We start from the raw sequence: 24,448 nt of genomic DNA on the forward strand, positions 1-24,448 counted from the left end.
GCCTCTCTTGTTGCGGAGCACAGGCTCCAGACGCGCAGGCTCAGTAACTGTGGCTCACGGGCCCAGTTGCTCCGCGGCATGTGGGATCTTCCCAGACCAGGGCTCGAACCCGTGTCCCCTGCATTGGCAGGCAGATTCTCAACCACTGCGCCACCAGGGAAGCCCCAAATTCCCCATTTTACAGAGAGACAGATCCCCAGTAAGACAGAGACTTGCCCAGGGTCATTCATGGAATTAGTGGCAGAGCAGGATCAATTCAGGTGTCTGCTTAAGCCAGGGCCCCTGAAGCTAGGAGGCGCCAAGGGAGAGGCGGCCCTGCTTCCTACTCCTATCTCCACAGTGCGTTCCCCAAGTCCCTGGGTGCCCAGCATGGGGGCTCAGATATTCTAGGACACAGTTCTGCCTCAGGGCCTGGAGGCCAGGGGAGAAGTCAGACGGGCACATAAGGGAAATCCACTGTGACAAGGATCCCAAAAGGGCCACTTAGGGAGGGCCCTCTCCCTAAGGAAAGACGGGAGGGGAGATAGGGACCTCCTCCTCTTCCAAACTCTAGACCCGCGGGAGCTCCAGGCCAGCGTTCTCACACCTGGAGCATTGATTATGCTAATTTAAGCCAGCCCCGTCCACTCCCGCACGCCACGAGGCTCCGCCCCCTCGAGCGACCTATCGGGGTTGGAGGGCGGGGCTATGCTAATGAGCCGGCCTGGCCCCAAGGGCTGCGCGGGCAGCTGCACCTAGCCCCAGGCGAGGCGGCGGCGGCTATGGCCACGGCCGGAGCGCTGGCGGGTCTGGTCGCGGGCTTGCAGGGCCCGCGGGTCGTCCCCAGCCCGGATTCGGACTCAGACACAGACTCGGAGGACCCAAGTACCCGGCGCAGCGCAGGCGGGCTACTCCGCTCGCAGGTCATCCACAGCGGTCACTTCATGGTGTCATCGCCGCACAGCGACTCGCTGACCCGGCGGCGCGACCAGGAGGGACCCCTGGGGCTCGCCGACTTCGGGCCGCGCAGCATCGACCCCACACTCACCCGCCTCTTCGAGTGCATGAGCCTGGCCTACAGGTGAGGGGGCTTCGGGGCCGACGGCCTCGGCCCTCCATGGCGGGACCGCGCGCTGGGGCCCCGGACACCCCACCCGGCCCCCAGCCTTGGTCCCGGCTGCTCTCAGAGACTCCAGCCACATCCTGGATACCCTCCTCTCCCCAGCCGGGAGCGTCCTCTGACCCTGGCACAGCCCACTGGCCCCGACATGCTTGCGCGCCTCCTGGTTCCCATTCCTCACCACCAAGACCCCTTCCCTAAGGCTGGGATCTCCTGCTCTCCACCTCGACCTCCGTAGGCCCACCGCGGGCCTCTCTCCCCCGTCCCGACCCCTCTGCCCCCAAAGAATGCCCTCAGGGCATCCCTTGCGCTCCCAGGACCCTAGGCCATCCTAACATCCCCACCCTCCACTCCGGGGGCCACTCCACCGGACAACCTGCGGCCTTCCGCTCCCAACGCGGCAGCCCCCGCCCAGGCCCGCTCTATTCTTGCACCCTCGCGATACACCTCGCGCCCATGGTTGTCCCAATTTATAGCCAACGTCGACTGAAACCCAGTCTCTCGTCCACCCTGCACCCCTCAATTGCCGGGACACCTGTTCTTGACCTGCTAGGTCGAGGGTGGCGGGAGGAGGGTGCCCCGGCCGGCCCAGAGGGGCGCAGCTCTTAGTTCCCCAACCGTGGTCCGGCAGGGGGTGTTGCAGGCCGCGCGGGGCTGGTCCCCGGGAGGCCTGGCCTCGCCCACCCGGGCCGCCACGCGAGGCTGAGCGCCTCATGTTGCCTGGGACCCCTGCTTGGCGCGTTGCAGAGCACGCCGGCCGCGCCCGGCCCCAGCTCCACGCCTGTGTCCCAGGGGAGGGCGCGAACCGGGGTCCTGGCTCAGTGCCCCGGAGAGCAAAGTTCCCCGGAGCGGAGGGACCAGGATAAATTATCAACCGAGAACCGTAGGGGAGAAAGGGGGATCGGCCAGCCTTGATCTTTTCTCTGTGTAAATATTCCTCTTCCTCTGCGGCGCCTCCTCCTCTTCTGAGAACCGCTGGCCACAGACCCGCACTTGCTCTGACTGGGATCGAGAGCTGCGGTGGGGATTGCTGGGGAGTGTTGCCCACCCCCCACTGTGGCACCCAGCCTCGACTGCATTGGCTGGATGCTTTGTAACCTTGGCCCACAGGCTCTGGCCCCGGGCCCAGGTCGTGTTGCAATCTGATCATCCAGAGCACCAGACCTGTGTGGAAAGTTCAAATTCCCGGCCCTTTCCTCCCTCCCCTCCTCGGACATCAGGGGACCTCCTGGGACAGGGCATCTAAGGTCATGGTACACCAGATTCGGGCACCCCTGCTCCCCAGACTCCCCCAGGGTCCCCCTTTTCCCATCCATTCCCAACTTAAGCTTTCTGCTTTACATTACACACTGCTCTGCCTGGACTGGCTCACGCCCCTGTCCCAGACCACAGTGACCAAAAGGGGAGGAGGTTCAGGGGAAATGGCAAGGCAGGGGGCAGAGCACACTCCAAGAACCGCCCACACTAGGAGGCTGACTGGAAGCTGATGTGACCCCATTCAGGGGCAGCTGGGGTAGAGAGGGCTGGGCTTCCTCCCTAAACACCCAGAATATTCAACCTCTGTGGCCCGCCCCGGTGGGGTCCTAAGTGCCAGGGATGGTAGTGGCTCGGTATCAGAGGAGTCTTTGAGTTCCCCCATAGAGGAAAAAACTGAGGCTCAGACTGGGACAGTGTTTTAGCCCTTAAAGACCCCTAATTGTGGGGGTTCCTTGGAGGGGAGAGGATTGTGGAAGCCGGGGTATCCCAAGAGAGTAAGGAGATGGGCAGGGACAGCAAGGCAAGGAGTCCAGAGGTGCCAGGAAGAACTGGCCAGCTTGACCCGGAGGACAGCCTGCAGACGTCTGGCCAGCTTTCACCCTCAGCGGGGCTGCATGGGCAGAGAGACGACTGCTCCACTGGGAGGGGGTCCGTGTCCCATGGTTCTGCGGGTGGAACCCTCAGGGAGGCAGGTTCTGGAAGTTCCAAGAAAACACTTGTTCATGGTCAGAGCTGGCTAGCTATGGAAAGAATGGCCTCAGGAGTGAGGGGGAGCAAGCAGGACTCTAAGGAAATTTCCAGGGAAATTTCCACAAGGTAGATATGTGTGTGTGGGTGGGGGAGGGGGGGGTGTTCTGAGTTTTCCCCATTCCATCCCCAAGATTCCCAGAATTTCTGTTGGTCAATAAGAATCCCTTGAACCCTGGTCACAGGCTTTTGGCTCCAGGCTGGGCCCCTCTCCTCCCCTCCCAGCCAACAGGCCCAGCACAGACCAAATTCTTTCCTCCTGGGCGTGGATGTCACTGTCTCACCTCCCCCAGCCCTGCCTGGCCACAAACGCTGTAGCCTCAGCAGGGAAATGGAGGAGGGAGGGCAGGCAGGCTGGGGGTAGGGTGCTGGGTGATCAGAGTGGGCTGGGAGGTTGCTGGGATACAGGCTGGGGCAACAAACTCAGGAGTCCCCCCAGGTGCCACAGAAGAAGCTGGCCCAGGAGGTATCAGAGTGCCCCTACTCCATGTCTCCCTACTAGACAGATGGTGTTTATCTGACTTAGGAGGGAAAGGGGCCAGCCAGCGGGCCTGGGTGCTTGGGCCATGTACTCTATTTGGGTAATGAGGCCTGTTGTGCCTGAGGGTAGCAGTCCCCCCCAACCCCAAAGCAAACACAGGAGCTTGGAGACCAGAGAGTAGAGGAGACCCAGTGACCCATGCACTCAAGGAGCTGCAGGAGCCAGACTGCCACCCACCTGCCCCTCACCCCCAGGAACTGGGAGAGGGCCCCGGAGAGAGCAGGCCTGGCGTTCTGAAAGACTAAGCCTTGGGGCCTCAGCCTTCCATGTGAGCAAGGGTTGGAGAAGCTGGGCCAGAGGGGACTCATGCATAACCCCAGCTTGTGAACCATGAGGAGCAAGGGGGGAGGGAAGAGGGAGGGACCAGCAGGGGTCTAAGACCCTGAACATCTTGGCCTCCTAGGTCAGCTTCCCGTGGCAGACTTGGCCTGTGCCCAACAGGACACTGAGAGTCAAGCCCCTCACCTGGTAGAGCCCTTCCGTCTCATGGATTTGATTGACTACTAGGGTTAGAGTCAGGGGTCAGGGTTAGGGTCAAGGTGCCCCCTGCCCATCACTCCACCATCCTAGCTGCCTTCCTTTGGGCGGGCCCTGGTGGCTATTGTCTTGCGCACACCCCTGGGAAGGGGCGCACCTTCCAGGTCAGTCCAGATTGCCATCCTGGGATTCTGGGCTGGGCAGACACCAGAAGGGCAGTGAAAAGGCGGTGGCTGGCTGCTTGGAGGCTGCCTCTGGTGAAGAGGCTCCATCTCTACTCAGACAAACCTTACCCATCCCCTAGGCCTAAGGGGGCCAGTGAGACTGGTGGAGAAAAAGCCACAGGTCCTGAGTGAGTCTCCATCATGTCACGTGACCTTGGGCATGTCCCCTTCGTTTCTTGACCATCAGTTTCCTTAAGTAAGAAACAGGCGAAAACCCTCCTTAGCCAGCCTATGACATAGATGCCTGTGAGGCCAATGGGCATTGTCTTTCTGACACCTGAGCTGATAAACAGATTTCAGCAGGTCTCACCAAAGAACACAGAGGCCCCAAGTGGGGACCTGGAGAGTATTTTAAAGGTCTGCCTCTCAGGGTAGGCATTTCAGGCAGATTAGAGTGAGGGGCAGGATTTGGGAGGGGTGTCCCTCAAGTTGCCCACCATAGATGAGTGCCTCATGCACGGGAAGAAAGTGGAGACAGCCCCCTCCTACCATCCCCTTTCTCCACGCCCCCCCTGACCCAGCCCTCTCCCTCTGACAGTGGCAAGCTGGTTTCTCCCAAGTGGAAGAATTTCAAAGGCCTCAAGCTGCTGTGCCGGGACAAGATCCGCCTCAACAACGCCATCTGGAGGGCCTGGTATATCCAGTGTGAGTGGGCACCACAGGCCCCAGCAGGAGGGCTGACGAAGGGGCTGCCCCGGAAACCCTCAGGGCCAGCAGCCACAGAGAGCTTTGGGGGAGGCCAGGTCCCCAGCATCAGGACCCCTCAACAGCTTCTAAACCCAGAGGGTCTTGGGGGATGTGTCCCAAAGGGCGCTCTCCACTGTGAAGTTGGACACAGCAGGGGTCACCCTTCGGAAGTCCTAAAGTGAGCTGAGATTTGGGGAACAGTTCAAGGCCCATTCTGCATCCCATTAGTGTAGTCAGGTGCCTCAAGTGCCAGGGTAGAAAGAGGCGTTCAATACTATCCGGGCCAATCGCACCACTTTGCAAAGGGGAAACTCAGATCCTGGTGGGTCTCCACCAGCCTTCCGTTGACGTCCTTAGGTTCCCCACCATGGAGATTGGGGGGGAGAGGGCCCAGAGAGGCCATGTGGAAGGGACTCTGGTCTTGGAGTCACCTAGAGCTGGTTTCCCACCCTGTCTCTGCCCCTTGCTGGCTGTGTGACTGCAGGCAAGTTGTCTAACCTCTCTGAACCCATTTTTTCATCTATAAAATGAGGCCAAGAGTCCTAACTTTGATGGCTGGCGTGGGGATAATGGGTATGAACAGGGCTGGCACAAAGTTGGTGCTTAATAAATGATGGTTGAATCCGATGTACCCTTGAGGAGGTCACAGTCATTCATTTGGGGATACAAAACCCACCTATGCCCCATGGCAGGGTAGCAGAGGCTGAGAGACCTGTGCTGTACCTTGTCCTGTGCTGGACCTTGTCCAGCTCAGTAAGGTCCTCCTGTAGGATCAAAGGCTGCGCTGAGTTGGGAACACACAGCGTAGGAGGGACCACACGTGGTATTCTCTGTAGTGGCCCCACTGGATTCCATTCAAGCAGAGAAAAGAAGTGGTTTCTTTTGTTTTGTTTGTTTTTGGTTTCTATTCATCTATGTGCCCGGCACTTTCCTAAATCATCTTATTTAAGGCTTCCTAGCAACCCTGGGAGATAGGTTTTATTATCCCCATTTTATGGACGAGCAAGTGAGACCCAGAAGGCAAGTGACTTACGCAGGGTCACTGAGCATAAAAGGAGCAGAGCTATGTATGACTGGCTGTGAGTTCAGGGCTCTCCAACTCAGCCCAGCGCTTCTTCCACTGCTCCCGGCTGGCTGGCTTCCAGCCCTCGCCTGAGAATGTTAAGGACGGGCCCTGCCTAAACCAGGAAGCTGCTAGGCCAGGGGGAGAAGGTGTCTCTAACTCTCCCACCCTGAGTTTTCACCCTCTACCCTTTCCCCTCAAAGCTGGATGGGGTGCAGACCCTTCTCTCTGCAGAAGAAATTTCTGATGCCACCCAGGGGTCCTCACCCAGCTTGTGGCACAAGTTGATGGAAGGACCCCAAGTTCTAAGTCAGAGGGGGGTTGAGTCAAGTTCTAGCACACCCTAGCTGTGTGACCTTGGGAAAGTCCCTAGCCTCCCCCAGTTGGTGCTTGCTCATCTGTAAAGTGGGAATCATAATAGATCCTATTGCTGAGGTTTGCTGTGAGTTTTCAGCGAGGTAGATGGTCCGTATCTCAGCACAGGGCCTGAAACACACAAGGGCTCCCTGAAGGTGAGCTGCTGGGATTTATTACTATTATTGTGATAATAGCAACAGCAGGCCTCTAACAAATGTCAGGACTCCTCCTCCCTGAACACGGAAGGTTTGAAGGGGGGCTTCAGGAAAGGGGGAGGAGTGGGATTGCTGGAGGGCTGCCTGGCGCCCCCCCTCACACCCCCGCCCTTTCAGCAGGCTCCTGGCCTCCAAGAGCCCTTCCTTTTCCACACCCCCAAGTCATCTTGATTTCCTCTGATATCCCAGAGCACCTCTCATGAGCTGACTCTCCACCTTGCTTTAGCTCATGTGATGTGTGTGCTTTCCTTGTCTCTCCCACTAAGCTGGGTGATTCATCCCCGATTCATTCATGGATCCCCTGTCCCAGCATCTGTCCCAGCATAGGTGCAAGGGCCTAGGAGGCTGCATGAATGGATGAACTTATCATTGTTAAATAAAGCATGTCCCAGCCCTAGGAAGCCACGTGATCCCTGCCCTTCTGTCCAGAGCACAGGGTTGCCAAGTGGGGGAGGGCAGAGCCTGACCAGGCCTGCTCAGCGCTGACTCTCTGGGGGCCCTGGGCAAGCCCAGTCTTTCCTGGTGCTCATATCCTCAACTAGGAAGCCAGGAACAGATACTCCGAGATCCTCCTTGCTCTAACCCCCAGGAGTCCACGCAGCCAAGGGCCCATCCCTTTGTTTTCTGTCCAAGCTATGTTCACAACCAGGATAACCCCTACCCCCAATCCCATAGGAATAGTCTTGGAGAACGTCCTTTAGGACAGAACTTTGTAAGTGATGCTGAAGGTCCCAATAAATTTCATGTTCAGGTGGTCCCCCCTCCTCTGTGTCAATTGTCCCAGAGGAACTTTGCTGTGGGCTGAGGCAGTATGAGCCCCACGGACACCCCTAAATTCCTCTTTGTCAGGACTGCCAGGAAAAGTCACTGCGTGGGGAGCCCCAGGGTCTTGAAGGACTGCTTTGTGCCAAGCTCTGTGCCAGATGTAAGGATTTGGGGCTAAAGGGCACAGCTTCTGCCTTCACTCCCAACGGAGAGGCCAGCATGTAGAGAAATGGCCAAGGCAGGGTGGAAAGTGAGGCACATGGGACCATGGGGTTTCAGAAAAGGGAAGGCTTCCTAGAACAGGGGCAGCCCTAGGCTATCCTGATGGGAGGGCAGACGTGATGAGGCAGAGGGAAGGGAAGGGGATTCCACGTAGAATAAAACCAGAGGGCTGTTGAGCAGGGGGTGGTGGGTTAGGGTCTGGCTTCAAGGTGGGGCATATGAAGGCGATGGAAAGGCAGGAGAAGCAGTGGGGCCAGTCCCGGAGGGCTTGGAAGCCAAGCTAAGGCGTGTGGGCGTTATCCTGGAGGTTCAGGGAGCCATGGAGGGGTTTAGGCCTGTACTGCCCTTTAGGAAGAATTGACTTGGCCGCAGCAAGAAGATGGGCTGGAGGGCGTGAGGCTGGAGTCAGGGAGGTCTAGGCGAGAAATGACACCAGACCGGGGGGAACAGTGAGAATATGGAGGGGAGGGGACGGTGGAGGAAATGCCACACACCCTTGGGATTGAGAGGGTTAGTCCATGGATTAGATGGGGACACTGGGAGACGGTGGGGAGCTGGGAGACTGGGAGGCATTGTTGGCAGTCCAGAGGAGGCTTGGGCTTGGGAGGGAAGTTTCCAAACATCTGAGAGTGATGTTTTGAGACATCCTAGTAGAGGTTCCCCAGGCAGCTGGAAGATGGGTCTGAAACTGGAAAGGAGCAGGATGAGAGAGGTTAGGGGGAGTGGGCCTGGCAGAAGGGCCAGTGAAAAGTGGTCAGGGAGGTAGGAGAACAGAGGGGAGGTTCCCGGGGCTTAGGGAGGAGGAGGGTGCCCTGCAGCCAAGGTCTCGGAGGACGGGACTGGGGAGGGCCAGAGCCTTGAGCTCAGGAGCTGGGCCAGCGGGGTGGGTGTGCGGGCAGATGCTGAGGTACCAGAGGTGACAATGCAGCTGGGAGGGCAGAGGTGGATGTGGTGAGTGACAGGTCTGCCAGAGTCTGGGAGGAAAGCAAAGGGGTGATGGGAAGAAATTTAGCTTGTTGGGAAGCAAAGGAAGGGGAAGGTTTGAGAGGTAAAGGAGAGCCTGGAATTTGTTTATAGGCCAAAAAGGAGCCTGGAGAGAGATCAGGGTCGAAGACAGGGATGGGAGTGGAGGAAGCAGAGAAAGGGCTCAGGCAGGTGGCCTGAAGTGGGCCAGCGGTGGTTCTCTGAGATGGAATTGGGCATCCTGAAGCAGGGGACCAGGGCTCTGGACCTCTAGCCCGCCAGCCTGACCAGGACCTTCTTGGGGCAATTAACTTTGTGTGGCCCAACAATCCCATTCAGCAAGCATTGCCTGCACACCTACCAGGCTCCCAAGGGGGCAGATGGGGTGTGGGAGGTTTGTTTTACAGGGTCGCGTAGAAGAAGGAGATCTGGGAGAGCTAGAGCAGGCAGCAAGGCTTCCTGGAGGAGGTGGCACTTAATCAGAGCATGGAAGGCCAGGCAGGATTTCATAGTGTGGCACTTGAGTCCCAGTCCCCTTGGAGTGGGAGATGAGGGAGCTGGACACCCCTGACCTGGCGCCCTTCTCTCAGATGTGGAGCGGAGGAAAAGCCCCGTGTGTGGCTTCGTGACCCCCCTGCAGGGGCCTGAGGCTGATGAGCACCGGAAACCGGAGGTAGCTGAGACCACGGGACCAACCACCTGCCGCCTCACCAAGCCAGGCCCCTCCTGCCCATCACTCCTCATGCTGAGCGGGAGGGGCTGGCCCAGAGGGAGACTGGGTGAGGGGTGGGGTCAGTGCCACCCCTCGCACTGAGTCCCCTATCCGGCCCTCCTCAGGCCGTCGTCTTGGAGGGGAATTATTGGAAGCGGCGCATCGAGGTGGTGATGCGCGAGTACCATAAGTGGCGCATCTACTACAAGAAGCGGGTCAGTGGGGGGCCCTTTCCCCTGCGACTTCTGGCCACGGCCTCTCTTGCAAGAGCCCCGGAGGGCTTCCCCCCAACCCAACCCCGACCCTGTCCTCCATTAAGACCCAGGCCGACAGCGCCACCCAGTGGCCACAGGGCCTCCTCGCAACCTCCTTACCTCCCAGGGCCAAAGAGCTTCCGAGGGGAAGTGAGGGATCCGGTTGATCTGGGGGAGCTAGTGAGTACGGGAGGCCTTGGCGGGGAGCGATGGAGGAGCGGAAAGGGATCCAGTGTCCACCTTTGTGTGTTCCTGCAGCTCCGTAAGTCCAGCAGGGAAGGGGATCTCCTGGCCCCAAAGCAGGTGGGTGCTCCCTGGACCCAGAGAATGGACGCTTCCCTCTGGGTGGGCGAGGCAGTGGCGGTGGGGTGAGGGTGGGACGTGAGTGGAGTGGGTGTGGCCGCTGTCCTCTGGTTGATTAATTGAGCTTTTCTCCTCTTGGGAAGGGCAGCACTGGAGCGCAGTGGTGGGAAGACCCCAAGCCTTCTGGTTCACTAAGCAAGTGGTGGGGAAGCATGGGGGAACAGAGGGCTCTAAGAACTGGGGACCCAGGTAGGGAAAAGTGTAGGGGCAGGAAGGGACCCTCATCTCTTCAGCAGGCCATCCCAGCCTCTCTCCTGGGAGGAGTTGTTGGAGGCCAGTGGGGTAACCCTAGCCTTTCAGGCAGCAAACGGAAAGGCCCTCTGCAGAGAGGCCCTCTGGATGGCTGCCCACCTCATCCCCCAGGCAGGGGGCAGTGGGAGACCCCTGTGCCTCCAGACGGGCAAGGAGTCGGGCAGTGGAGCCCGCCCGGGGCTGCTGACAGCTCTGTCTCCTCAGGTGGAAGGGGGGTGGCAACCACCGGAGCGATGGCGCGAGCAGCTTTTCACCAGCGTGGTGCCCGTCCTGCTGGCGGGCCCAGAGGAGGAGACCGGCGGGCGGCAGCTTCTGGATCTCGATTGCTTTCTGTCCGACATCTCCGACACACTCTTCACCATGACTCAGCCCGGCCCTACACCCCTGCAGCTGCCCCCCGAGGACGGTGAGGGGCTGCGCCAGGAAAGGGAGGCCTGAGGGGATCCAGGCAGCCAAGGGAGGATGGCCAGGCATGGGTGCCCCCACTCCGCCCTGCCCGATGCTGCTGACACCACCACTGCCCCCTCCAGCCTATGTCGGCAACGCTGACATGATCCAGCCGGACCTGACGCCTCTGCAGCCCAGCCTGGATGACTTCATGGAGATCTCAGGTGGGGCAGGCCCCTCCCCCTGGGTGAGTGGATGGTCAGGGTCAGTGGGAGGAAAGCCCCAGTACACTTGAGACCTCAGGCCAGTCCCAGGCCCCTCTGGGAGGGCGGATGATCTGGGTGATTTCTGAGGGATCTTCCTGGTCTCCCTTTGTCTGGCCTTGGGATGCAGGTGGTGTGGCCTCAGGTGAGAGCAAGCCAGCCAGGGTACCTAGCAGGGGACAGGGGACCAGGAGCATTGAAGCAGCAGGCTCTGGGGAGTTCCCAGGAGAGCAGTAGATGCTGGGACTCTCTCAGGGGAGAGAGGGACTTTGATGGCTCTCCTTTGTTTGGGTCTATTTATTAGTATTTATATAATTCATTAAAAAACTATTTATTAAAGAACATTTCAAGCATACACACAGGTAGGGAGAGAGAGTAGTTCACTGACCCTCATGGAATCCTCATCAGCGTCAACATTTATCAACTCCTGGCCATTCTTATTTCACCTAGACCTCACCCAATTCTCCCCTCCTATGTTATTTTTAAGAAAATCCCAGGAATCATATCTTATAAAGCATTCTTTAAAGTAATCCTTTGCCCTGGCTCCCTCTCCTGAACCCCAGGGCCACCAGTCGCTGGTTTCTCGTGTCCCACCAGAGATACCATGTCTATATAGCACATGCGGACAAATGTCTCTTTTTTGTCTCTGTAGCAGTGTGTTTCCCGCATTGCTTTCTTCACTTAGCTGTAGACCTTGGAGACTGCTCCTGATAGGCACACACTTAGGGGACTCCGGAGCCGTGCTGGGGGTCAGACATGGAGGCTCAGCCTGTCTCAGCCGAGGCCTCGGGCGCAGAAAGGGGGTTCCTGGGATAAAGGCTTGGATTGGGTGACCCCTCCACTCCTTCCTGACTGGCAGGGTCCTGGGCCTGTCAGTTAAGAGGTGGAGGCCTATGGGGCGGGGACGAGGGAATGAGGAACCACCCCCATCCCTGCCTGGGTGGGGGCTGGGGGCTGCGGGGACAGCAGCGTTGATGGCAGTGCCCTGGGAGCAGACCAGCCTGGGAGGGCAGCAGCCCCGTCTGGGCACACAGACCCCTGCCGCAGGTAGGAGCCCAGCCGCTCCCCCCAAAACCCGGGCTCTGGGCAAAACCTGACCGACCGGGGCTGGGAAGCGACTTCTTTCAGCACAGGGTGGCTGCCAGAGTGGGGGCCAGAGAGGGCAACCTACGGTAGGGGGTGCGGGTCACACAGGGGAGGGGGCTAGTGTGGCCCCCTTAAGCGCCCCGTGAACTGGGAGGGCAGGGAGCACCAGGGCCGTCAGGGCTGCCGCTTGGTCCCCAAGAGCTCCTCACTTGAGAGGAAACCTAGTGGGGGGGCCATAGCTCTCTGGAGGGAGGGGGCTTGGTGGAGGGGGCTCAGGGAGCAGGGAGAGGCTGGGTGAGGGCCACTCAGGGAACCATGGGGCGGGAGAGGGGCTCAGCCAGGGGATGGCAGGTCAGTGGGGGGGACAGGTTGGGAGGGCTCCGTGGGTGGCTGGGACTAGGAAGTGCCTTCTGCCAACGTGGGGTGGGGACACGCCGTGGTAAGGGGACATGGTGACTCAGGCTGTGCTGGGCTTGCTGCTCTGCGGCCCTGAGCATCCTGGGGCTACGTGATGAGGCCCATGGTCCCTGGGGGCCTGGGGTGGAGGATAGGCGGCCACTCACCCTCTACCACCCAGTCCTTCTGTTGAAGGGAGGCAGGAGGACAGCAAGAAGATCCCTTCTGACCTTGTGGCCGAGAAAGACACACAGACACACACAGAGGTGGGCACAGGGCAGACGTGTACACACTGAGCACCTCACACCAGGGCAGGTGCACACGGACTCAGACAGAGCTCCAGACAGCGGGACCGACACACAGGGAGGCAGACAGACTGGTGCTAGTGAGACTGACACATGCAGAGCCGGCCACCCAGCAACACACGGGCCCCCAGTCACATGAGATGCACAAATGAGACCCAGTCAGGCTCGAGGTTTGATGCAGGCTTATCCCACTCCTGAGTTTCCTCCAAGGGGGCCCCCGGGGGGAAAGGCCTGACCACCTGTCTTGGCCAGGGGGCTGGGGTCCATCCAAGGCCAGTGGGGTCGTGTCTGACCAGACCAGGAGGCCTTGGGAGCTGGTGCAGACAGGAGGCTGCTCAGGGTCAGAGAAAGGTGCCCGGAAGGGAGCGGGCGGGCGGGCGGCGCCCAGGCCCGGGATGTGGTTAGGCCGCAGGCAGCTGCTTCCCAAAACCAGAATAGCCCGGGGCTTACACAACCCGCACCTCAAACAATCTGGCTGCCCCACTCCCCGCCAGCTCTTCCAGGCCTTCCAGCACCCCCTCACCCCTGCTCCCGCTCTGAGCCCACCCTCTGACCCCTGCTCTGAGACCCCCCTTAGCCCCTTCACCCACACTCCTGAGCTCTGTCCTTGTAGCCCTATCCATTGACCTTCCAACAAACCCAAATTGTCCCAGACCCACTGACCTTCTGACACCTCTCACCCCTAACTCACTCCGTGAACTCCTGACACCACGATGCCCTTCCCCATCCTAGACCTCCTCCCCTTGGACCCCACCCTTTCCCTCTCTGGTAGTCTCTAGTACCACCCCACCCCGCCATGTCCCCACCAGAGCTGATAACAGGAGCAGACAAGGCCTGGGATTCCCAGGCCGGGGGTGGGGAAGGGGGGCCTCAGGAGCCAGTTTTGGGGCTCGGTGGGAGGGCTGCTTCCTGGGGTGTCCCACTGACATCCCCGCACATCCCCCTGCTGTCTCCCACTCAGGCCCGTCCCACCAGAGCCTCTGCTGTGGCTTCCCCTAAGTGAGACAGAGACTCTCCCAGTTTCACAATCTTCTGTGGAAGGCCCCCCCTCCCTTGCTGGCCCCCACCCCACTGCCAGCCCAGCCTGGGGACAGGGCCAGCCCGCTGCTTCCAGCCGCGGCCTTAGCCCTGACAGCTGCCACCTGTGTGTCTGAATTACAGATTTCTTCACCAACTACCGCCCCCCACAGACGCCTACAACTTCAAGCTTCCTGGAGCCCCCCAGCTTCGGCCCCATGGCTGACCCTGTCCTCAGCAGTGGGATCCTGGGCTCAGAGGTGCCCTCTGCCTGCTCGGGCATGACCCACCTCTCGGGACATAACCGCCTGCAGGTGAGCTCACCCTGCCCAGCTCACCTGCCCACACCCCGGAGGTATTCAGGGTACTTCCTGAGTATGCTCAGTCCATCGAGAGAGACTGGAGGGGGAGAAAGACCCCATCTGTGCCCTCCAGGAGGGCACCGTTCAGCTGGGGAGGAAAGACCCTCGTGAAGCAGAACTGACAAGATGGTTGAGGGGGGAGCCTGAGGACAGAGGAGCGTGAAGCTGGGCTGCTTGTGGAAGACTTCCTGGAAGAGGGGGGAGTTCTGGGCCTTAGTGAATGACTTGGGTTTGGGCAGAAGAAGAGACCAGTAGAGGGGAGGAGAAGCAGGAACGGAAGCATGGAGGCCGAAGCTGAGCATGTGCATTTAGGAAGCAGTGACTCTATCATTTTGGTTCAGGAACTCCCAGGCCCACTTCAGATGTTGTCCCCATGATGCTAGGGTAGTTAGTTACCTTTTCCCTCCGTTATCAGACTTCTCAGGCACTAGCGTAGTTCATTGTTTAAGAGGTCTCTCTCCTTGACTAGACTGTGAGCTCCTTGCTGGAAGGGCTATGCTTTACTCACCACTGCATCTTCTCATACTTAGCACAGTTCAAGCACATTAACAGCACTGGGTAAATGGTTGCCCGATGATTGAGCAAGTGAGTGAACGGATGAGTGTGTGGATGGATGGGTGTGTTGGAGAATAGATTGCTGGGTTGTAGATGGGGGTAGATGCTTACATGGTTGGTATATATATAGGTAGGTGAGTGGTTGGTTCGATGGATGGGCTGGTGGATGAATTTGTAAATGAGTAAGTAGTTTGGTGGATCAGTAAATGGGCTGGTGGATGGATGTGTGGCTGGTGAATATACAGATGGTGGATAGATGGACGGACTATGGATGGGTTGGTGGGTGAGTGAAGGAAGTATAGGTGGTTGGATGGATTGGTGAATGGGTTAATACCTGGTAGGCTGGTAGAAATATAGGTAGATGAGCTAGCTCATAGATGAGAGAATACATAGGTAGGTGAATGGATGGAGGATGGATGGATGGCATATGGATGGATGGATGGATGGATGGATGGGTTGGTAAGTTATTTGGTGAATGAATGGGCAGGCAGGAAGATTGACGCTCTTTCTCATGCCTAATTTGTGCATAAATGGGTTCCCCTCTTTCCCCTCATTAGATTATAATTTTCCTGGGGTGTGTGTCTGAGGCCAGGGACCATTTCTCCCAACTCTCCCAGTGCCCAGTCCAGAGCTCAGCCAGGGCAAGAGGCTGCCTGGGAGGCCTCAAAAAGGCTAGCTCTCTCCCCTGCTCTCTGTCCCCCAACCAGGCTCGGAGCAGCTGCCCTGGCCCTCTGGACTCCAGTGCCTTCCTGAGCTCTGATCTCCTCCTTCCTGAAGACCCCAAGCCCAAGCTCCCACCCACTCCCGCACGCCCACCCCTCCTCCAATACCCCAGCCCTGCCAAGGGGCTCGGCCTGGGGCCCTGTGCCCCACCCCCTTTCCCTCCGGTGCCTCCGCTGCCTGCTATGCTACAGGAAGAGCCTCTCTTCTCTCCCAGATTCTCTTTCCCTCCTGTCCCTCCTGCCCCGGGAGTGTCCCCACCGTCTGCTCCCACGGCCTTCGCACCCACCCCCCCGCTGGGTCCAGGCCCGGCCCCCGCCCCCTTCCCCATAGACCTTCTACCCTCGGGGTATTCGGAGCCCCCGTTCGGGCCTCACTTCACCGTGCCCCAAGGCACGCGGCCCAGAGGCAAGCCCCCTACCCAGTCCCCCAGGGGGCGGAGGCCCAGCCCCCCCACCTTGGCCCCTGCCACTGCTGGGGGCAACAATCCCTGCCTCGCACAGCTGCTCACAGCAGGTGAGCTGGGAAGGGGACATGGAGACCAGATGCGGGAGCGGGGAGCCTGTGGGATTAGAGGGTGAAGGCTAAGGGGCAGGCTCAGCCGGAGAGCAGGGTGGCAAGGAATGAGGGACCTGGGCCCTGATCCCAAAAGCGGTGTGGGCTGTGAGGAGCGGAGGGACGGGGTCTTGGGAGATGATGGGATGGGGGCCCCAGCAGCCCTCACAGTTCTGTCTGTGCACAGCCAAGCCTGAGCAAGCCCTGGAACCAGCGCTTGTGTCCAGCGCCCTCCTCCGGTCCCCAGGGTCCCCGGTAAGATGGCGGGCACTGGGAGGTGGCGGTGAACCCCGGGGCTTCACCCCGACTCTCTGCCCTTCTCCACCCCAGCAGGAGATAGTCCCCGAGTTCCCCTGCACCTTCTTTCCCCCGACCCCGGCCCCTACACCGCCCCGACCACCTCCGGGTCCAGCCACATTGGCCCCTCCCAGGCCCCTGATTGTCCCCAAAGCGGAGCGGCTCTCGCCCCCAGCACCCAGCGGTAAAAAGGGGTTGCAGGGATTGGGGAACTCTGCGGGAGGGAGGGAGGGGAAGGAAGAAGGGGGGACTACATCTGGGTCCAGGATGAGAGGGACAGGGCAATGGGACCCTCTCCCCTGTGTTGGTCTGTCTGTGGGTCTGTCTGTCTCTGACACAGGTGGTGAGCGGCGGCTGTCCGGGGAGCTCAACTCCCTGCCGGGCCCGGGGACTCTGAGCGTGTGCATCTCTTCCCCTCAACACGTCCTAATCCGGGGCCATCCGGACAACAAGGTGGCACCATTTCTCACCCTAAGGTCTGTTTGCTCCCCCCAGGCCCTCCCACGCCCCCTCCTAGGCTCACCCCACTTTCTGCCCCCTCAGACCGAAACCCGGCGCATCACACACATCTCTGCGGAGCAGAAGCGGCGCTTCAACATCAAGCTGGGGTTTGACACTCTGCACGGGTTGGTGAGCACGCTCAGCACCCAGCCCAACCTCAAGGTGAGCCTCCAGCCCAGGCTGGCACCCCCGAGCCGCAGGGCCCCACTGTGGAACACCCCAGGGCCCTCCACACACCCGGTTGCCTCCTCCCATCCCAGTGCCTCAGTGGGGCCCAGGGTGGGGGACCCCCAGTCCCTGAGCCCAGCCGTACGGTGCTGCCGTAGATGAGCAAAGCCACCACGCTGCAGAAGACGGCCGAGTACATCGCCATGCTGCAGCAGGAGCGAGCCGCCAAGCAGGAGGAAGCCCAGCAGCTCCGGGACCAGATCGAGGAGCTCAATGCCGCCATCAAGTGGGTGGGGGGGACCTGCAGGCGCTGGGCCAGGGGGCCTGCGGCCTGACTCCCCGCCCTGACCTGCCCCGTGCCCCCAGCCTGTGCCAGCAGCAGCTGCCTGCTACGGGAGTGCCCATCACACACCAGCGGTTCGACCAAATGCGAGACATGTTCGATGACTATGTCCGGACCCGCACGCTGCATAACTGGAAGTTCTGGGTAGTATCCTCACTTGGCCAGTGGCGGGGTGAGCGCTGCAGCTGGACCAGGCTGGGCCCGACGCAGGCTCCGCTCCCCGGGCCAGGCAGGGTCTCAGAGCTGCTCCCAGAGGAAAGGGCTCCGATTCTACCCCCTCCTTCAAGGCCCCTGGCATCTTGGCCAGCAGCATTACCCAGTGGTGGGCTGGGAGCAGAGGGAAACTGAGGGGGAGCCCCCTGGGTGAGGGGACCACAGCCCTGCCCTCAGAAAGTCCCAGGGGCAGTTTGGGAGAACCCGTACTTGGAGTAACATGACCGGGGTGGGCCCGTGGGAAGACATAGAATCTCTCACTCCCTTACCTGGTCAAGCCCTTGACTGAGCCAGGGCAGGAAGCCCAGGGATCGGGGATAGTCCAGCCCAGAAGGAAGGTCCTGGAGGAGCTGGGGAAAGGGCCTGAGAGCCAGAGAGCTGGGAGGGCCTTAGTGTATGGGAGGGCGGCTACAGTAGGAGTCCTCAGGGTTCAAGGCTGGACAGTGGCCAGCTGTCAGGGCTACATGTGAAATGGGTGGGGGTACCAGCTGGATGACAGAACTGCTCCTTGACCCGGGTCCAGTTCAGCATCCTCATCCGGCCTCTGTTCGAGTCCTTCAATGGGATGGTGTCTACGGCAAGCCTGCAGAGCCTCCGCCAGACCTCACTGGCCTGGCTGGACCAGTACTGCTCCCTGCCTGCTCTCCGACCAAGTACGTGAGCCACCTGCCTGCTCAGCAGAGTGTCCAAGCCTCAGGGCAGGGGGTTCCACCCTACTCAGACCCCAGGTCCAGCCTGTCTTCACTGTAGCCTAGGGTTTTGTCCATCCCCACCATGCCCCCAGATGGGCCACCAGGACACCTGCAGACAGAGGTCCTAGGAGGGGCTGACTGACAGTCTTGCTAACTAGTACCTCCCCCGATCCCTTTGTCTTCAGCATCCAAGGGTAGGGCCCTGACCCCAGAAAGTGTCTCTCCCTCTCTCTCTCTCTTTTCCCAGCTGTTCTGAACTCCCTACGCCAGCTGAGTACATCTACCAGTATCCTGACGGACCCGGACTGTATACCCGAGCAAGCCACACGGGCAGTCACAGAGGGCACCCTTGGCAAATCTTTATAGTGCTGGCCGGACCGTGCTGCTCACTCAGCTGCCCTGGGGCTGCTCTCCCTGGGCACGCCCCTCCTGCTCCGGGTCCGGCTGTCAAGCAGGGTTTCTTCTGATCTCCTGGGAGCCAGGAAGAACTGAGTTCCAGTCCCTGCTCTACTATAGCGACAACGCTGTGACCTGGGGAGCTCATCCTCCCTCTTTGGACCTCCATTTTCCAGTCTGCAAAATGGGGACGGGGAAGCTTCAAGTAGAAGAGGATCCCAAGGCTTTAGCAGCTGTGGCACTTGGGGGCCTAAGCTGGCAACTCAGGGAGTTTGAAAGAGGGAAGGGGACGATGCTTCCTTGTCACTCCCACCTGGTCCCCCCACAGGTCAGGCACAGGCCTCTGTTTCTAAGCCGGGAAGGAGAAAAGGAGGTTCCTTCTCTCTGCTCCTCCACTGGTAGCCTGGAGGGGCTGCAGGATGGCATCCCTGCGTGAGGCCAGGAAGGTCTGATCCCAGGAGGGAGCAGGGCAGGGGGTGGCCAAGCCAGGGGAGGCACCTGGTATGTGTGTGGATGAGTGTGTGTGGATTTTGTAAAGAATTCTTGACCAATAAAAACAGAAACTGTCAGGGACTGTGAGAGTTTCTCGCTCTGGGATGGAAAGAGAACGGTTTGCAGTGGGAGGTGGCCTTATAGAGGGCCTCGCTGGCCAAGAAGGGACCTTGGCTTGTCCTCTGAGCTGGAAGCTCCTGGAGGGTTTTGAGTGGAGGTGAAAGAAGATCAGACAGAGCTTCTTAACAGGATCCCTCTGGGGGCTGAGTTGTGAATAGGCCACAGGGAGTCAAGGGAGAGATGACAGACACTCAGCCTGGAAATCCTCTATGGCCAGGGGGGTAGGTTCAGAGAGGCTCACCACCTTCCATGTTGGAGGAGGGCAGAGCCGGCACCCCAGAGTGGAAGTGGCAGGGCCTTCCATCCGAACCATCCAGAAGGAGAACGTTGCCTTAGGAGGTAGTGACGGCCTCACTGTGTGAGATGTGCAAGCAGAGGGTGGGTGACCACCAGGTCGGGATGTCTTAGAAGGAACTGATACTGCGGATGGGAAGTTGGGGTAAATGGCCCCAATACTTCGTCGATCCTTTTATTGATCCTTTTTTTAATTTTCTTTTTTGGCTGCACTGCTCAGCTTGTGGGATCTTAGTTCCCCGACCAGGAATTGAACCCGTGCCCCCTGCAGTGAAACTGCCAAGTCCTAACCACTGGACCACTGGAGAATTCCCTTTCATTGATTCATTTAACAAATATTTCCTGAGGGCCTACCACGGACCAAGCTATGGTCTTGGCCCTGGGAAATCTGTTCACTGCTGCACCCCTCTCGTCGTGGAGCTTACATTCAGGCCTGGCGAGTCTGAGCCCTCTCACGTGCTTGGAAACCTCTGGAGACGTTTGTGGAGACGTTTGCAGGCTAGAAACAGGAGCCCGTCTTCTGGGGTCTTTGACTTTCCCTCAGTCATGTAGAACAATAATAACGATAACATGAGTAACTGCACCGTCATCTAGTGTTTACCATGTGCCAAGCACGATTCTAGGCACTTTGTGTATATTCACCCACTTAATCCTCTCCACACCTACCTCTATAGGCCTGCGGTGAGGATTGAAGAGTAAATATACATAAAGCACTTACTACAGTGCCTGGCATATAACGCAATGGAAGAGTTATCGTAACGATTACTATTGTCCCCACTTTACAGATGAAAAATTGAGACATAGAGAGGTTAACTAGCCCAAGTTTGCACAGTTTTTGAGGTACCCACCCAGACTGTCTTACTTCAGAGTTACTGCTTTTAGCCACTTTTTACTGTGCAGGTGACAGATGTACCCAGCCTTTAGGTGGTATTTGCTGCTGCAGACAAAGTCTTGAAGAGGTTCTCTGAAAGGTAAATTCCTGGCAGTTTGTGTTCTGCTGTTTTCACCCACTCATCCTGCCAGGAAGGTCCCCGTAAGACATCCCCTTGACCCTGTGTCCCCCTCTAGAGGCCACCTTTTCTTAAGAGAGTCGTCTACACCTGCCTTCTCTCCTTCCCCTCCCGTCTGCCCCCAGCCCCCTGCCTTTGGGCTCCTCCTCCCTCCCCCGCTTCCACCCCAGCCTCACCCCTGCACAGACCCTGCTCTCTCCAAGGTCACTTGGCTCCCTTATTGCCAAATCCAACAACCACTTCGCAGTGCTCCTGGGCCTTCAGACCTCCTTCTTGAATCACTCTTTCCCTGCAGATCCAGAATTCTCACCAGGCTCTCCTCCTCCCTGGCAGTGCCTCCCCAGTCCCTGCTGTGGGAGCCTCTGCTCCCACCCATCCCTTCCTCGGCCCACTGCTCTTCTCACTCTACGGCAAGCCCTGGACACTGCCATCCCCTTCAGCCTCTCTGCTGAGATCTCCCTATTCTGTATCTGCGCTGCCCTCTCCCCAGAGGGACACAACCACGTATCTGACTGCCACCCTGACCTCCCCCTCTGAATGTTCCACAGCTCCCTTAACCTTGAAGGAGCCAAAATAGAACTCATCATTTCCAAGACTATAGCTCACATTCTTCCCCCTCCAACCTGAACCTTTCCATGCTCCCCATGCCCAGGAAGGGTACCACCATCCAGACACTTGTGCCAACAGGAAACAGTCATCTTTGGCTCTTGCCTATACCCCACTGCCCTGTGGTGTGTTACCGAGGCCTGGCCAGTTTGTTGCAGGAAAATGGGGCAGGAGAGAATGGTCATGTCCCAGGTCTCAGGTGAGTCCCTGGGATGGGTCACCAAGTGAGGGTCCTTGGCTTCACCCAGGAAAGAATTCAAGAGCAAGCCATAGTAAAGTGAAAACAGGTTTATTGAGAGAGGTACACATTCCATAGGCAGAATGTAGTCTGTCTCAGAAGGCAAGAGCAGCCCCAGGGCATGGGGTCGTCTCAGAAAATGAGAGCACCCCGAAATATGGGTGGTTAGTTTTATGGGCTGGGTAACTTTATAGGCTAACGAGTGGGAGGTTTATTCCAACTATTTTGGGAAAGGGGCAGAGATTTCCAGGAATTGGACCACTGCCCACATTTTGGCCTTTTATGGTTGGCCTTGGAACTGTCATGGTGCCTGTGAGTGTGTCATTTAGTATATGCTAACGTGTTACAATGAGCATATAGTGAGGCTCAAGGTCTACTGGAAGTTAAATCTTCCGCCATCTTGGGTCTAGTTGGTTCTAAGCAGTTTTTGTTGTATCCTCAATGGCTATGTCATCCTTTTAATGGTTGTGCCCTGCTCCCTTCCCTCTTGTCTCAAGTTGACTTCATAAGCATCCATACGCATGGCCACCGCCCTGGTCTGACAGAATATCACTTTTTTTGGTTTTGTTTTTCTGTTTGTTTTTTGTTTTTGTTTTTGTTTTTTTTTGTTTTTGTTTTTGTTTTTGTTTTTTTGTTTGTTTTTTTGGTTGCATTGGGTCTTCATTGCTGCGCGCGGGCTTTCTCTAGTTGCGGTGAACGGGGGCTACTCTTGTTGCAGTGTGCAGGCTTCTCATCTGGTGGCTTCTCTTGTTGCGGAGCACAGGCTCTAGGTGGGCGGGCTTCAGTAGTTGCGGCATGCGGGCTCAGTAGTTGTAGCACATGGGCTTAGTTGCTCTGCGGCATGTGGGATCTTCTCAGACTAGGGCTCGAACCCGTGTCCCCTACATTGGCAGGTGGATTCTTAACCACCATGCCACCAGGGAAGTCCAGAATATCACTTTTACATAGACTCTTACATTAGCCTCTCGTATCCCTTACAGCTACAACTCAAACTTAAAAGTACATTTGAATAAGTTGGGCCTTTTAAAAATCTTCTTGAGCAGGTCTAGTCTAGGCCAATTAAATCAGAATCCCTGTCTGTGGGAATTAGACATAAGCATTTTTAAAGGTGATTCCAATATGCATTCAAGGTTAAGAACCACTGTAATGGAGGCTTTGAGCTGCAAATAACCTACATCTGGGGCTCAAGTTAGTTTAAAGCAGTGGTTCTTACACTTTAGCGTACATCAGAATCACTTAGCAAGCTTGTTAAAATACAGATTGCCAGGCCTCCACCTCCAGAATGTCCGACTCAGCAGATATGGGATGAAGTCTAAGAATTTGCATTTCTAATGATGCTGGTCCGGGGCCCACACTTTGAGAACCACTGCTTAAACAATGAGGAAATGTATCGTTTTACCTAACACAGAGGCCAGAGGTAGAGAGGCTCCAATCAATGCAAGGTGAATCTTCAATTGCAAATTGAAGTTGTGCTTCCATTGCTCCTCTGGCTCTTGCTTGCCTCTGATGAGGCCAGGTTTCTAGCAGATGGTCAAGGTGCTTTGCGACTGAGCCCTGCTATCCCTCCAGCCACACCTTTGCTCATGCTTTCCTTTCCCTCCTAGAATTCCCTTTTACCCTCTGTCTCCCCTGTCTAAATGCCCACCCCTGAAGGTACAGCTGAATCTCACTGCCCCTCAAAATCCATCGGCAGATCTCCCTCCCTGACCTGCCCAGTTTTCCCCTCTTCTGTCATTACTAACGTCCTTCTGAGTGTTAGCCTTGGATTCCAGCTGGGCTGTAGGAACTTGAGGATAAGAGCAAGGCCCTTACCACAGCCCAGTGGCAAGGTGGGAAGGATAAGGATCTTGGAGTGTAGCAGACCCCAGTTTGACTCTGGGTTCTATCCCTGGCTTCCTTGTTGACCTTGGGTAAGCTACTTGACCTGAGCCTAGTTGTGTGTTTTGTTTTTTGGTTTGGTTAAAGTTATTTCATGGCCTCACTTGTCTTAAAGACCACTATAAAGATCAACTGAACTTACAATGTAAAAGAATCTGGTAGTCTCAACTGAGCCGTAGCCCTACTCTTGCTTGTCCCCCACATCGATAGACTGGAGTCACAGACCTGCATGTGTTCCCAGGTTCACTCTTTATCTGTGTCACCTCTGGAAAATCACTTAATGAGCATCTCCTAGAGCATCAGTCCCCTAATCTGTGGGGTGGGAATGTGAGAAGATTAAATGAAATGCAAAGCTCCTGGATCAATAAATGTCACCTGCAAAATGCTTGGTGAATGAAATTCTGAAACGTACCGCTTTGTCTCTAGGAGAAAGTGGTTCATGGCTGGGCCTTCGGTTCTAAATAGCAAGTTAAGGAGGAAAAGCCCCGGAATGCTCTGGACACCCCCTCCTAGCCCTCTCCACTCCACTGCCCACAGCTGAGTCAATGCCAGTCTCCCCTTCTCCCCTCACCAAGGACAAAAGGGAAGGAAATGAGGCCACTTCACTTGCTCTCTGACTGGATCTGTTTCCTCACCCGAGGTTGTGGGTGAGTCTGTCTGTCATCTAGTCTCTGCAGCAGCCTCTGTCCTCATAGGATCCGTCCAGAGGCCAGAGGACCTGCACCGCCAGGAAGGGCTCCCTGGTGGCCATGGAAACGTTTGAATCTGGCATCCCTGACCCTGGCATTTCGACTCGCTCTGGGTTGTGGGCCTGGGAGGCCCATGGAGCATGCTTGTTCTGGGACTATTCCCTCTCCAGCTAGTCTGCTCCAAATTCTATCACTAGTCTTTCAGAATATCTCTTTTTTTGGTGAATAAACTCTGTAGATTGTATTAATGCCAATTTCCTGGTTTTGATATTGCACTATAGTTATGCAAGATGTTACCATTGGGGGAACCTGCGTAAAGGATACATGGAACCTTCCTCTTCATTTTTTTTTCCAACTACCTGTGAATCTATAATTATTTCAAAATTAAAAGTGTCTTGTTTAAAATCACCTTTTCAACTTCCTTTCTATCCCCAGGCCACCCCGAGTCCAGGCTCTTATCACCTCCCTCTTGAACTCTTGCAACCCCCTCTTGGTTTTCCGTCTGTCTTTGGTCTTGGCACACACTAGTCCATCCGAAGAATCTCCAAGACTCCGATTTTGAGCTATCTCATCCTGAAATAACCACCAGAACCTACTCTCTGTTTGCTGGATTGAGCTGGCACTCAAGGCCCTCCAGACCTTTCCAATCTTGCCTGCTACTTTTTTT

At 57.4% G+C, this 24,448-nt stretch overlaps 1 protein-coding gene across 4 annotated transcripts; it reads left to right on the top strand.

The window, feature by feature from the left end:
• Nucleotides 1–739: 739 nt before the first annotated feature.
• Nucleotides 740–19,027, top strand: MLXIPL (MLX interacting protein like). 4 transcript variants are annotated; one of them, XM_036825135.1, is made up of 17 exons: nucleotides 740–1,060; nucleotides 4,884–4,990; nucleotides 9,208–9,290; nucleotides 9,455–9,544; nucleotides 9,842–9,886; nucleotides 10,403–10,604; nucleotides 10,729–10,809; nucleotides 13,797–13,966; nucleotides 15,277–15,805; nucleotides 16,032–16,099; nucleotides 16,175–16,325; nucleotides 16,482–16,594; nucleotides 16,685–16,804; nucleotides 16,969–17,096; nucleotides 17,177–17,300; nucleotides 17,890–18,019; nucleotides 18,306–19,027. In XM_036825135.1, exons 1-17 carry the CDS (start codon nucleotides 762–764, stop codon nucleotides 18,422–18,424), a joined length of 2,559 nt encoding a protein of 852 aa, XP_036681030.1. In that variant the 5' UTR covers nucleotides 740–761; the 3' UTR covers nucleotides 18,425–19,027. The 4 variants fall into 4 exon arrangements, with proteins under 4 accessions (XP_036681030.1, XP_036681031.1, XP_036681029.1 ...); XM_036825136.1 differs by having other exon boundaries at nucleotides 16,178–16,325; XM_036825134.1 differs by having other exon boundaries at nucleotides 16,032–16,325.
• The last annotated feature ends 5,421 nt before the right edge of the window (nucleotides 19,028–24,448 follow it).

The sequence above is a fragment of the Balaenoptera musculus genome, chromosome 15, assembly GCF_009873245.2.
Source record: "Balaenoptera musculus isolate JJ_BM4_2016_0621 chromosome 15, mBalMus1.pri.v3, whole genome shotgun sequence".
Lineage (NCBI taxonomy): Eukaryota > Metazoa > Chordata > Mammalia > Artiodactyla > Balaenopteridae > Balaenoptera > Balaenoptera musculus.